Here is a 12,906-nt window from a genome sequence, read left to right on the forward strand (position 1 = left end):
CCGGTTCATCCTCGATCTCACCACCGTCTTTGTTAAAAGTTCTGGCTCATTTGGCCCGTGATGCTTGTAAATGGATTGACCTGCATCTTTGCTAATTAGGGAAGCCTGCACCGCACCACATACGACTCGTCCGACACGAGGCTGTCCCCTATACCATACAACAGATATACACAACTGCCCTCCCACGTTGCATTGCGCGATAATGAGGGTCTCCGTGGGACCTCACATTTCCTGGCGGTGGTACGCCGCCGTCGGAGTTCTGCTACCAGGCCTGATTGCCAATGCTAGCCCAGCTGTGAACGTGGCGCTTCAAGCCTCCTTCGACTCGGCCCCATACCTCGTCGAGCTTCTGTACGTTCTACATTGAGTGGTCTCTCGCCTGTAATAGGCTTGTCTATATGAGGAAGGCTAATGAATTCACTGCAGGGAGTCTGCCGCCGAAGAAAGCCCCACCTCCTATTTTCCTTTGTTGGATCGCATCGCCGACGGGACGTTTGAGGACCTCACAACCGAGAAAGAGCTCTACGACCGCTTCTTGACAGTTTTGAACGATGATGGTCACATACGGACTCCAGAGGGTCTCTCATCGTTCAAACTATCACTTTCGGTCCGATCATCGGCGCCTCGTATTGAGGCGCACTTCCAGTACTATAACACCTCGGTTCAGCAGTCCTTGATGGTGGCCCAAGATGCGGCATGTCCAGTATGGGTCCACTCGGAGGGAAAGCAGTATTGTTCCTCTGCTATGGAACGCGCACAGCAGGATGTTGTGGGAGAATTGTGGGTAGATCTTTGTTTATTGGGTGAGACTCCAATAGCTGACACTGAATTTCTGCCTCAGGGATCCTAGAGAGCTACCATTTGATCGCGTCCTGGGAGATGTATCGCTTCCCCCGGCTGTTCTATATGCAGATGTCGCCTCTCCGATGTTCAGAGATTTCCATGAAACCCTGAGCGACATGGCAAAACAGGGACAGATCTCGTACCGTGTACGCTATCGACCTCCCCAACACTGGATTTCCCGTCCCTTGTTTGTGTCTGGATACGGCGTGGAACTTGCTTTGAAGCGAACGGACTACATTGTTATTGATGACCGTGATGCAGAGCAGCTCGAAGATAAGGGCGCTAAAAGTCTTCCAGCTGACCCGGATGAGATGAAAGAAGATGCTCCGGATGACCTCCGGCCTCTGTCTTCCTCTGAAGTGACCCGCCTAGGCTTGAACTCTGCCAGCTATGTTATGGACAGTTCTGATCCTTTGGGGACATTGATCAAGATGTCCCAAAATTTCCCGAAGTATTCATCCGTAGTAGCTGCCCACAACTCCACTGGGGAAATGGCCCAAGAGATACGCCACAACCGGTTAAGAATGCTCCCTGGTGGTTATAATGCCATGTGGATCAACGGTGTACAAATGGACACACAGCAGATTGACGCATTCTCACTTCTAGAACATCTACGTCGAGAAAGGAAATTGATTGAGAAATTCCGTGGTCTGGGTCTCTCTGCGGATGATGTCGTGAAGTTACTGTCACACCGACTCCTCACTGAAGCCCAAGCTGGTGGCGAGGAGCAACGGTACGACTACCGAGACAATTTGGAAGGGAACCAGGTTATCATTTGGATGAACAATCTGGAGAAGGACCCTAGATACGAGTCCTGGCCTGGTGATCTCGAGGCGGTTAGTATCGTAAGGCTATTGGACTGGATACATATTAACATAATTCTAGTACATGGCTGGTTCTTACCCGGGACAATTGCCCCCTGTGAGCCGAGATTTGCACAATGTCGTCGTGTCTATGGACTTTTCTAACCCGGAACACATGATGCTTGCTGCTGGAAATCTGCACGCATTCATCAAGCGAGGAATTCCTGTGAGATTCGGCTTGGTGCCTACCACCTCATCGCCCGAGTCCATTGCGCAGCTGAAGGTAGCGCATTACCTTTTCGATGCCTATGGCATAGATTCTCTGGTGCAGTATTTCGAAGAGCTTGCCTCAAAAGGCAAAATGGGCTTCCCAGACAAATCATGCTTCCAGTCTGCGACTAGAGGGCGTGACCTCGTTGATGAACATGAAGCTCTATCTCTTGATCAAGTCCTGAAGAGCGAGAAGTACAACGCTCTAGTGTCCCAGACGGCTGCTTACCAGCGTCGGTTGAGTCTTACCGGCGACGCACTTCAATTCTTGGTCAACGGTATCCCCATCCCCCGAGAAGGCAACTGGATGCAGGGAATGAGCATGCAGATCAGCAGGGACTTGAAATTGATCCAGCAAGGCATCGTAGAGGGGGTTTTCGAGGAGGACGCGTGGCTTCCGGAGTTCTTCCTGGCTGGCGCATTTGAGAGACGCAATACTTTCCTCATGCCCGAGGATCCCAAGAGCGTCCAGATTATGGACATCGCTAGCATCATTGCGTCGAATGAAGATGTATTGAGCAAGATTCCTCGTATCCTCTCGGACAAGGGAACCCTGGAAAGCGCTCATATGATGGTTGTCGGCGATTTCGAGTCAGAGGCGGGTGTGAAACTGCTTAGTGATGCCCTCAATCTTCGAAAGGAGAACGGTGACGTGGAGATTCTGATGCTGCACAATCCATCAGACGCCGAAGATGATGTTTCCAAGAATCTCGTTGCTCTCTATCTATCGCTTGCAAAGGGGGAGACCATCGACCAAGTACTGGCTAAAATCGCATCCGGTGATCTTGACGCTGAAATCCTAGAGTCTGAAGCCCAAGAGATCTCTACCATTCAAGCTTTGCACCAAACTGTGGCCAAAGAACTTGGATTCAACCCTGGCATTGAGGGACTTGTTGTCAATGGGAGGGCAGTCGGCCCCATTGAGAAGGAACATCCTTTGAGCGTGGAAGAAATGAGCCAACTGATCACCTACGAACGAGTGAAACGGCTCGATTCGGTTGCAACGGCTGTTCGCGAACTCGGATTCGACGATAAGATCTCAAACCCGCTCGATTTTGCCAAGCTAACCTCGCTTGTGGCTATTTCCACCATCTCGGATGTCCCCGAGGGTATCTTCGAAAACACCCCTGATTTCAGAATGGACGTGTCCAGCAAATGGAGGACGGAGCATTCTGTCATCACGGTTTCTAACTCCGATGATCCCACGATCCAAGTTGGTGTTAGTCTTGACCCGGCATCTGAGGTTGCTCAGCGATGGTTGCCGATTCTGAAGGTTCTCTCTGAACTCTCTGGCGTTCAGCTGAAGATTTTCTTGAACCCGAAGGAAGAGCTCACGGAGCTACCAGTCAAGCGGTTCTACCGTTATGTCTTGGAATCTGAGCCATCTTTCACGGACGAGGGGGCTCTGGCTCGGCCACAAGCATCCTTCACTGGCGTGCCAGTCGAGGCACTGCTGACCCTAGGCATGGATGTGCCGTCATCTTGGCTCGTAGCACCTAGTGAATCAGTCTATGATCTGGATAACATCAAGTTGAGCTCAGTCAAGTCTGGTACTGACGTTGACGCCATCTACGCTCTTGAGCACATTCTGATCGAGGGCCACTCTCGTGATCTTACAACGAAGACTGCTCCCAGAGGTGTCCAGCTTATCTTGGGCACCGAGAACAACCACCATTTCGCTGATACCATCATCATGGCTAACCTGGGATACTTCCAGTTCAAGGCACAGCCAGGCTTGTGGCAGATTAACTTGAAGCCCGGCCGCAGCGAGAAGATCTTCAAGATCGATAGCGTCGGCGGTCTAGGATACCGCCCGCAGACCGGTGATGAAAACAACGAGGTTGCTCTGCTGTCTTTCCATGGTCGGACGCTGTTCCCTCGCCTGTCGCGCAAGCCAGGCCACGAGGAGGAAGATGTTCTCGAGATAGGAGTTCAGCAAGGCTCAGACTATTTGTCCAAAGGGCTCAACTTTGCATCCGGTGTCCTCTCTAGCGTTGGTCTCGGGTCCAAGGGCGGAGGCGAACAACACGCCGATATCAACATCTTCTCAGTAGCAAGTGGACATCTCTACGAACGCATGTTGAACATTATGATGGTCTCCGTGATGCGGCACACCAAACACAGCGTCAAATTTTGGTTCATCGAGCAATTCCTCTCACCCTCCTTCCGCGCCTTCCTCCCTTCCCTCGCCCGCGAATACGGCTTCTCCTACGAGATGGTAACATACAAGTGGCCACACTGGCTGCGCGCCCAGAAAGAAAAGCAACGCGAGATCTGGGGGTACAAGATGCTCTTTCTGGACGTGCTCTTCCCTCTCTCCCTGGACAAAGTAATCTTCGTCGACGCGGATCAGATTGTACGCACAGACATGTACGAGCTAGTCACCCACGATCTCCAAGAAGCGCCCTACGGCTTCACGCCGATGGGCGACTCCCGAACCGAAATGGAAGGCTTCCGCTTCTGGAAACAGGGCTACTGGTCCACCTTCCTCCGCGGCAAGCCCTACCACATCTCAGCGCTGTACGTCGTTGACTTGAAACGCTTCCGAGCGCTTGCTGCGGGCGACCGTCTCCGCGGCCAATACCAGATGCTCTCTTCGGATCCGAACAGTCTCAGCAATCTCGACCAGGATCTGCCTAATCACATGCAGCATCACATTCCCATCCACAGTCTGCCGCAGGAGTGGCTTTGGTGTGAGACTTGGTGCTCCGATGAGGATCTGGATGGAGCGAAGACTATTGACCTTTGTAATAATCCTCTTACCAAGGAGCCTAAGTTAGAGAGGGCTAGGAGGCAGGTTCCTGAGTGGACGGTCTATGATGATGAGATTGCGGCGTTGGCGAGTCGCGTTGCTGGCGAGCAGGCTGCTGCTGGGGTTGAGTTTGTGCAGACTGGGGACCGCAAAGATGAATTATAGTCGACCCGGTGGGTTTCATTCGAGAAAGCGATTGCATTTATGATTATACCTGTTGCATTTATCGGGATTGAATATTGAATATCCTTTGTAAACGGCGCCATCAAGGCACAAAATCACCTTACGTTTTGTTTTCCGTTGGTAGAATGCGGTGTAGCTCTTCCATTGGGCGACATGATCTTGTTACTCACTGTTCTGTTGTACTTTTATGAACTGAACCGGGGGACTTCGAGTGGGAGACGGATCAAGTTGGAGAAGCAATTCAGAACTTCCTCCCCTTTGCGCAGTCCGTGACTCCCGTGTTGAACACAATTACAATTGGATCCTATTAGATCCTTTGGTATCGGAGAAGAGGGTGATATTGATGCCAGATCATCGTGCAAGAAGCTTGGGCTGGGTATAGACATCAGTATGATTCAGTATAATCTCTCCCTGGGACTTTGGACGACGCACAGGGGTCTTCAAGAAGGATCTGGAGAGATTTATCAAATCATTAGTCTAGAACTTAGATTCTTCAATTGCTCAGTCAATCAGACTCACATTCACCATGCAGCTCGACGTCTCTGTAGACCTCCCGAGGTCTCTTTTTGACAAGACTGCCATAATCATGGATAACTATTATCGGATCGAATTGTTATTTTTGTTCTAATATCCTCTTGTCGATCACATTGCCACCTTGCGAGGCTACTAGACAGTAGAATACCTGGTTTCATATAGATGGCAGGTTTAGAAGTAAAAGACAGATGAGAGACATACTACGTGTCCGTCGCTTGAAATTATCTTCGGAAAAAAAAAAGAAAAATCCTTAATAATATTTTAAGTAACAGAGTATACACCGTAGCGAAGCGGAAGATACCACAGGGAAAGAAGTAAAGGATAAAAAGCGCGCAAGCCATAGTCGCAAGCTGCAGCAAGTCGCATATTGAGGAGTGATTAGGTACACTGAAGTCATTTATCTTCTGTTACGAGTGGAAAGGCATTTCTGGAAAAGTGGTTATTTTCATCCTTTTCACAGGTCCTCGAATTCTATATATATATGTACCTGTATGTGTATGTACCAGATTTTAGGCCACACATGCGGATTTCCCGATCGGGGTGCCGCTGCTTCATGCGGAACCTGCTCACTGAGTATCTCACAGCACAGGGTGATACTCACCTGGGCAGTGACCATGGGCACTTGATTGTACTTTGTAAGCAGTCAGATGATAAAATACATTTCCTGTTTTACCATTCACCAAGCAATAACATCTTTAGGTACAAGGCTATAATATTACATAATAGTAAAATCCTATTGGCACAGTGAAATCCCTAATGGCACAGCACAAGCCGAGGTGGTGCAATGGCAGCACAGCTGCTTGTTGTCGGCCCCCACATTTGAGTGGGGGGCCCTGCGGGGCCCAGCAGCGATCCAGGTTCGAATCCTGGCCTGGTATAATTTTTTTCCCTCTCCCCTTTTTTTTGTCTTACTGTATTGTCTTGTCCTTCTACGCTCGCTCGGTATCGCCAATAATTCTACTATCTTCCTCTATCTCGTTTCTTCCATTTCATGTTTCCAGTATACGTAGGCTAAACACAATTTTATTCTTATAGTTATAACCTTGGAAGAGGGCGAAGGATTAGCTATGATATAGCTAAGCCATCATCGTTGTGACAATCACAAATCATGTTAATCCTTTTTGGCCATGGGGCTTGAAAGGAAAGTTGGCGAACCGCGAAACGATCATAGTTATCACCGTATGGGCGACCTCGTGTACTATAGACCCAATGCTACGATGAGCCAATTCAAGTGGATTTCCGACAAGCTTGGGTGATCGTACCCGCTGCCGTGTGACCCACCCACCGCAGGCCTAAAATCCGGTGTGTATGTACTTGTAACTCGTATGGAAATTTCTTCCACTACTCGCTCTCGTAAGAATTGATATCTCAGCAAAACAAGGGTATAAAGAGATGTAGAAAGCAAACAACAGCAAAGGCAATCGCTTGGTTTCATGCGGTTTCACGGCTCATCCGAGTCAGTCTCGTACTTAATGTTGACTGCGCTGCTGTCGTCATCTCCGCCGTCCGAGTCAGATTCATCAACCTCAGCATCATGGTGACTGGCAGATATGTGAGAAGCAGGTGATGGGGGCGGTGGGGACTCTTCAATAACAGAACGAGAGGGTTCTGCCAAAGGGGCAGGGCTGTCGATGGAAGCCTGTTTTTGTTTCTTGGACTTTTTCTTCTTTTTAGGAGGCTCGGCGGCATCTGCATCGCTGCTAGGTGCCTTCCTCTTCTCCTCCTTCCTCTTCTCCTCCTTCCTCTTCCGCTTGCTTTCCTTCCGTGCGGCCTTGTCCTCCTGGGCTTCTCGCTCAATCTGCTCTTGCCTCTCTTTCTCTTGCCGCTCCTTCTCTCGTCGCTCCTTCTTCTCACGCTTCTTCTCCTCCTTGCTCTTTTTAGAAGCCGCGGGAGACGATGGGGCTTCCTTGACGAGACTGGAGGTGGGGTCCTCTTTGTGCTTGCGCTTGGACTTTGACTCCTTAGCTTTTTGGGAGGATTCGGGCAACTCGGGCTCAGCCTCCTCGGGCTGTGCTCCGTGATCGGGCTCCGCATTGTCATTGCCATTGGCAACGGGAGACGGTGCTGCCTCATTATTGACGTTTAGGTTCGTGGTACTAGTATTTGTGGCTTCGTCGTCATCGGAATCCTCATTCACGAATTGAGAGCTCTTCCTTTGCACCTCCAGTCTCACGTTCCAGTGGGCACTTCTCTTAGCAGCGAGTTTGGGATCGAACACCGCGCCTGGTTGGCCATTGGCTCTCAAGGTCATAACCTGCCTCACGATCTTGCGCCACTTGTCTGCGCATTGTTGTCGAGACCGCATATGGCCCATCTCCTTGCTGATGTTACCCCATACAATGAGACGCTCATCCAGCTCGTACATGTCCTTGCCTGCCTTGCCGGCAAGCATTGGCTTCATAGTAAGCCACGTTGATTCCACGGCATCAAGGAAAATCTTGGTCTCCTCCTCCGACCACGCGCCTTGGTTCATGGTACCCTGGTGCTCGAGCTTATTCTTCCATCGCTGAGTGACATCGTCATCACTGCGCCCAATGAGCTTACCAATGAATGTCCATTTCGGACCATGTTTGGCGTGGAGCTCGATAAGCTCATCGTCTTGTTCCTTCGACCAATCGTGTGCCTTTTGAGCCGAAGCTTGGAAGTGTCGGCGCATAAAGCGGTAGACAGATCGCCGATCACGGTCTGGAACAAGAGCGTAGATCTCGTTCCAAAATTCGCTCTTTGAGATGACGTCCGAGGAAACTGGAAATTCGCCGCTTGCGCCACGCTCAGAATGCTGAACCATCTCGTCGAATTTGACGCTAGAGATACCATGTACGGTGCAAAAATTGACTTTGTACGTTTCAATTTTTCGCACTTCGTCCGGCGTATAGAAGCCAATTTTCAGGCTATCCTTCTCCCTGGTGCGTGAGCCTCTAACTCCCTTGGTCTTGCCTCCTGGCGGGGTGCTACCCTCGGGGTTGGGCGAGTCAGGAGCTGGGGTTTTCTTGTTGACAGCCACCTGCTTTACAGCGAGCGGTTCCTCTGTAGCCGCTAACGTGGGAGTAGGTTGAGAAGTAGACAAAGTGGAGGCTTCCAAGTCTTCGCCATTCTGTTTGCGAACCTTCTTCGCCGAAAGCTTGGGCTTTGACGGATTGGGTTGACTGGGAGTGGGGGGAACTTCAACAGCAGTTGCAGAAGGGGGTGGGTTGTTTTCTGGTGAAGCTGACTCGGCAACTGACTTTTCTGATTTGCGATGCTTCTTGCTCTTTTTCTTGCGCTCGGGTTCAGACTCGCGCTTCCGCTTTGAAGGATTCGACATGTTGGTGTCTAATTCTTGGGAGCGCGTCGTACCATTGACTTCCGCAATTGCTGGCGATAAAGCCTGTGATTCTGAGGAGAGTGACTTTTTTTTCTTTTTCTTCGTTCCATCGACCATCGAGGGATTTGGAGTTCCGGGAACTGCCAGGTTGCAGATGTTAGTATCGAATCGCGCGGAGATCAAGTGTTTTCACCAACTGGTATCTCCAAAATCCTCAGGGATTTCGGGGTATGGTTCGGGCTGGGATGATGTATTTCCCATGGCAATGAGACGCGACACTGAGCAGGGAGGGGAGGAGTAGAGGATGCAATAAAAAGGAGAGGCCGAGGTTCCTAAAAATTTACGGCCCACGAAGCGCGAATCCGGCAATTGGGGTTCACCGCTGAGGCTGACCGCCTATGCGGGGCTAATCGAGTGCATATCAATGGCTATTGTACTCCGAGGCTGTAGATCTATATTATTGTAGGAAGAGACGGAGTATAATACAAACAATGAAATTATCAAGCCAGAAAGGATTCAAGGCACTAAGGCAACCTGTTCCAAAAGACACGAATCTCAATTAACAAGAACTTCCACACAATGACCATTGTACAACTTCATTAAAGGGACTCACGCATCCCATAAAATACTATACAATACTGCATCCAGGCGTTTAGCATTTACTCGACACAGTTCTGGCAGGTATCATGCTCATGATTGCATTAATAGTGTACATGCTGGCATAAGGAACAGAAAAAAAAAAATCAACTGCAAGTCATAAAACCCATAATCCAGGTCTTACAGACACCGTCAGGACACCAGTTTCATATCCCTCAGGATTTTCGTCACAAGCTTTTTTTGGTCATGTGGGTGGAGATTTTGCTGATCTGTCTCCTGTAGACAGCGCCCAACTGCGACAGTAACCTTGACAGCACTTTCTGCGGCGTTGGAGCAGTCCACCCACACCTTTCCATTGCGGCCAACTGCAATCTCAAATCCTCCCAAGCTCTCCAGCTTCTTTCCAAGTTCAGAAAGCACGACCAGCCCTTCAATCGCATCATTGTGCTCAGCAGAAGAAGAGCTTGCCCGGATCAACCGGGCCGCCATACCAGTCGAAACATCAAATACCATTCCACCTGTCAAGGGTCCCAATCCTCCATCAGCCTTGCCAGTTGCTGGGTTGACACAGGTGAGTTCAACTTCGGCGCCGGCGCCGACTCCCACGGACTGTACTCGGGCATACACCAGCTCGCCTTGCTTCAACATTGGCCTTGTCTTCTTGGATGCTCCCTCAAAAGACAGCTGACCCAGAAGCGCGTGGGCCGTGTGTGGGGTTACCATGCAGTGAAAGAAATCGACGCTGGAGTGGTGAATCTGAGCAATGACGAAGTCGTTGACGGTGGGAATGTATCGGCGGTTCGGGAAAGAAAGGAGCGAGACGGTGTTTCGTTTCGCATCGGTCGTCAACAGACCAGCTTGTGTTGCTGTTAAGACATGACTGGATCCCTTTGACGAGGGCTGTGATAGGATGCGGAGGCCAGGACCTAGTCGTAGAGGGTTGGAGTTGTTGGTAGGAAGATGGTCTTGAGGTACCTCATCGCTAGGTAATAGGACAAGCGGGACACTCATGATGCCAGACTGGGTAGCTGTATTCTGAGAATAGCCTAAGTGTAAAAGGCTCGGCGGGGAGAGATTCAATGCTCTACGGCTGGACTTGGTTTGTACCGAGAGATTGTCTACTTTTTGCGACTTGATTCTTGGAAAGAAACCGACATTTCTTATCGCCACGTGACTGCGTTCTATCAGGTCCAAGGTATATGAGTAACCTTAGCTCCATCCAACTTGAGTAATACTTCACTTGGGAATAACCTCGAAAGGTAAATCAGTCAAGTGCTCTGTGCTGCTACAAGGGTTTGATTAATGTGCCCAAACTTCTCTACTATCAGAGCTATATCCACTATGGACAATTGTCCGCATATGTATCATGGTGAGAAGTGTGGCGGTGCCTTATCGACATCGCCACAACCACTATCGATAAGCACCAGCCACATTTGCGGCAGACGAAAATCTTCAAAATCTTTTTCGATCGTTCCCCCTCATTCGAGATTTCCCCCAATTACCTCCGATACCCCCGAATCTACTTTCACGCCGTAACGTGAGAGCCTTATTCTTTTAATCCCAAAAAGCACACATTTACAACTTCGACATGGGTGACGCTGCCAACAGTGCCTCCACTGAGGCGGAGCGCTTTGCTATCGGTATCTCGTTTGGTAACTCATGCAGTTCAATTGCCCGCATCTCGCCTGTACGTCCTGATATTCATTCTTTGGGTTAAAGAACGGTGACTGACTAATTTATAGGAGGGCAAAGCTGAGGTTATTGCCAACGAGGAAGGAGGTAGGGACAATGTGAGCCCCACGATTTTGAGAATTCGAATTAACATATTCAGATCGTCAAATTCCTTCCATCCTTTCTTACATCGAGGGCGAGGAGTATCACGGCACCCAAGCCAAGGCCCAGCTTGTTCGCAACTCTGGCAACACTGTCGCATACTTCCGTGATTTCGTCGGCAAGGAATTCAAGTCGATCGACCCTACTCCCTGTCACCAGTCGGCCCACCCCCAGCAGAAGGACTCCACTGTCGCTTTCACCATCCGCGACACCGAGAGCGAGACCCCCAACACAGTCACTGTTTCCGAGATCACCACCCGTCACCTCCAGCGTCTGAGACGCTCCGCCTCTGACTACCTTGGTAAGGATGTCAACGCCGCCGTTGTCACGATCCCCACCGATTTCACCGATGCCCAGCGTGAGGCCCTTGTTGCCTCTGCCAAGGCTGCTGGTATCGACGTCCTTCAGCTGATTCACGAGCCCGTTGCCGCCGTTATGGCTTACGATGCCCGCCCCGAGGCGACTGTTACCGACAAGCTGGTTGTTGTTGCTGACTTCGGTGGCACCCGCTCCGATGTTGCCGTTGTTGCCTGCCGCGGTGGCATGTACACCATCTTGGCCACTGCCCACGACTACGAGCTTGGCGGTGCCTCCCTGGATCAGATCGTCATTGACCACTTCGCCAAGGAATTCATGAAGAAGCACAAGACCGACCCCCGCGAGAACGCTCGTGGTCTGGCCAAGCTGAAGCTCGAGTGTGAGGCCACCCGCAAGGCCCTCAGCCTGAGCAGCAACGCTCAGCTGAGCATTGAGTCCCTGGTCGATGGTGTCGACTACGGTTCCACCATTAACCGCACCCGTTTCGAGCTTCTCGCCGGCAAGGTCTTCAGCCAGTTCACTGGTCTGATCCAGCAGGTTGTTAAGAAGGCTGAGCTCGATGTCCTTGATATCGATGAGGTTATCTTCTCTGGCGGTGTTTCCCACACCCCCAAGCTCGCCACCCTGACCAGCAACATCTTCCCCGAGAAGACCAAGATCCTGGCTCCTGCCGCCTCTGTCACTGCCGTTAACCCCTCCGAACTGTCCGCCCGTGGTGCCGCCTTCCAGGCTTCCCTGATCCAGGAGTTCGAGCACGAGGACATCGAGCAGTCCATTCACCCTATGGTCACCGTCGCCCCTCACCTGACCAAGGCGATTGGCGTTGAGTTCACCTCCCAGACCGACTCTAACTTCCAGCCCCTCCTCGGCGCCGAGACTGCCCTTCCCGCCCGCCGCATCGCTCAGTATTTCGCTCCCAAGGAGGGTGGCGATGTCCTGGTCCGCGTGTGCGAGGGTGCCCGCGATATCAAGGTCACCAAGCCCGAACCCAAGGCCAAGGAGGACAAGCCCGCCCAGGACGAGGATGACTCAGACTTCGATTCCGAGGACGAGGAGGAAGAGGAGATCCGCGAGATTGTCTGGAAGACCGAAAACCCCGTTGCCGAGCTCTCCGTCAAGGGCGTTAAGGCTGGCAGCAAGATCGAGGTCATGGTCCACGTCAACGCCGATCTCGGTCTGCAGATCGCCGTCCGCGAGGTCGGCGCCCAGAATGCCGTCCGTGGCGCCGTCAACGGCTCCGCTTAAGTTTTTGTTCCGTTGTGAAATAAAAATAAAAGACTTGGATTTCGTTTACGGTGTGATGATGCATGCATGACTGATAGAGGTTGTGATTTTTCTTTTTGTCCAGGATTTATACTGCAGTTATCAACGTGGAGTCTTTCCCTTTATTAGTTCTCAAATAGACTCAGTTATATGCAACCAAATCAGTACTGGTTCCCTTTTCAAGCCAACTTCACTCTGCTAGGCGC

The 12,906-nt window shown here is 50.9% G+C and overlaps 4 protein-coding genes across 4 annotated transcripts; 2 read left to right on the plus strand and 2 right to left on the minus strand.

Moving 5' to 3' along the window:
- Positions 1-202: 202 nt before the first annotated feature.
- N7525_000982 (putative UDP-glucose:glycoprotein glucosyltransferase) lies at positions 203-4,833 on the plus strand (the record flags this gene model as incomplete). Its single annotated transcript, XM_002558384.1, has 4 exons — positions 203-351; positions 427-780; positions 842-1,679; positions 1,729-4,833. 4 exons carry the CDS (start codon positions 203-205, stop codon positions 4,831-4,833), a joined length of 4,446 nt encoding a protein of 1,481 aa, XP_002558430.1.
- A 1,993-nt stretch (positions 4,834-6,826) lies between these two features.
- N7525_000983 (MYB DNA-binding domain protein) lies at positions 6,827-8,950 on the minus strand (the record flags this gene model as incomplete). The annotated part of the gene is made up of 2 exons (XM_002558383.2): positions 6,827-8,829; positions 8,887-8,950. The coding sequence occupies 2 exons, from the start codon at positions 8,948-8,950 to the stop codon at positions 6,827-6,829; spliced, it is 2,067 nt and encodes a 688-aa protein (XP_002558429.2).
- Positions 8,951-9,478: 528 nt separating this feature from the next.
- Positions 9,479-10,297, minus strand: N7525_000984 (exosome non-catalytic core subunit RRP40; the record flags this gene model as incomplete). Its single annotated transcript, XM_002558382.1, has 1 exon — positions 9,479-10,297. The coding sequence occupies one exon, from the start codon at positions 10,295-10,297 to the stop codon at positions 9,479-9,481; it is 819 nt and encodes a 272-aa protein (XP_002558428.1).
- A 577-nt stretch (positions 10,298-10,874) lies between these two features.
- On the plus strand, positions 10,875-12,682 carry N7525_000985 (ribosome-associated complex protein SSZ1; the record flags this gene model as incomplete). Its single annotated transcript, XM_002558381.1, has 3 exons — positions 10,875-10,973; positions 11,029-11,065; positions 11,118-12,682. The coding sequence occupies 3 exons, from the start codon at positions 10,875-10,877 to the stop codon at positions 12,680-12,682; spliced, it is 1,701 nt and encodes a 566-aa protein (XP_002558427.1).
- Positions 12,683-12,906: the final 224 nt, after the last annotated feature.

Source organism: Penicillium rubens (assembly GCF_028828025.1).
Source record: "Penicillium rubens strain IBT 27055 chromosome Unknown utg000001l_segment0_segment0, whole genome shotgun sequence".
In the NCBI taxonomy this organism is placed as follows: domain Eukaryota; kingdom Fungi; phylum Ascomycota; class Eurotiomycetes; order Eurotiales; family Aspergillaceae; genus Penicillium; species Penicillium rubens.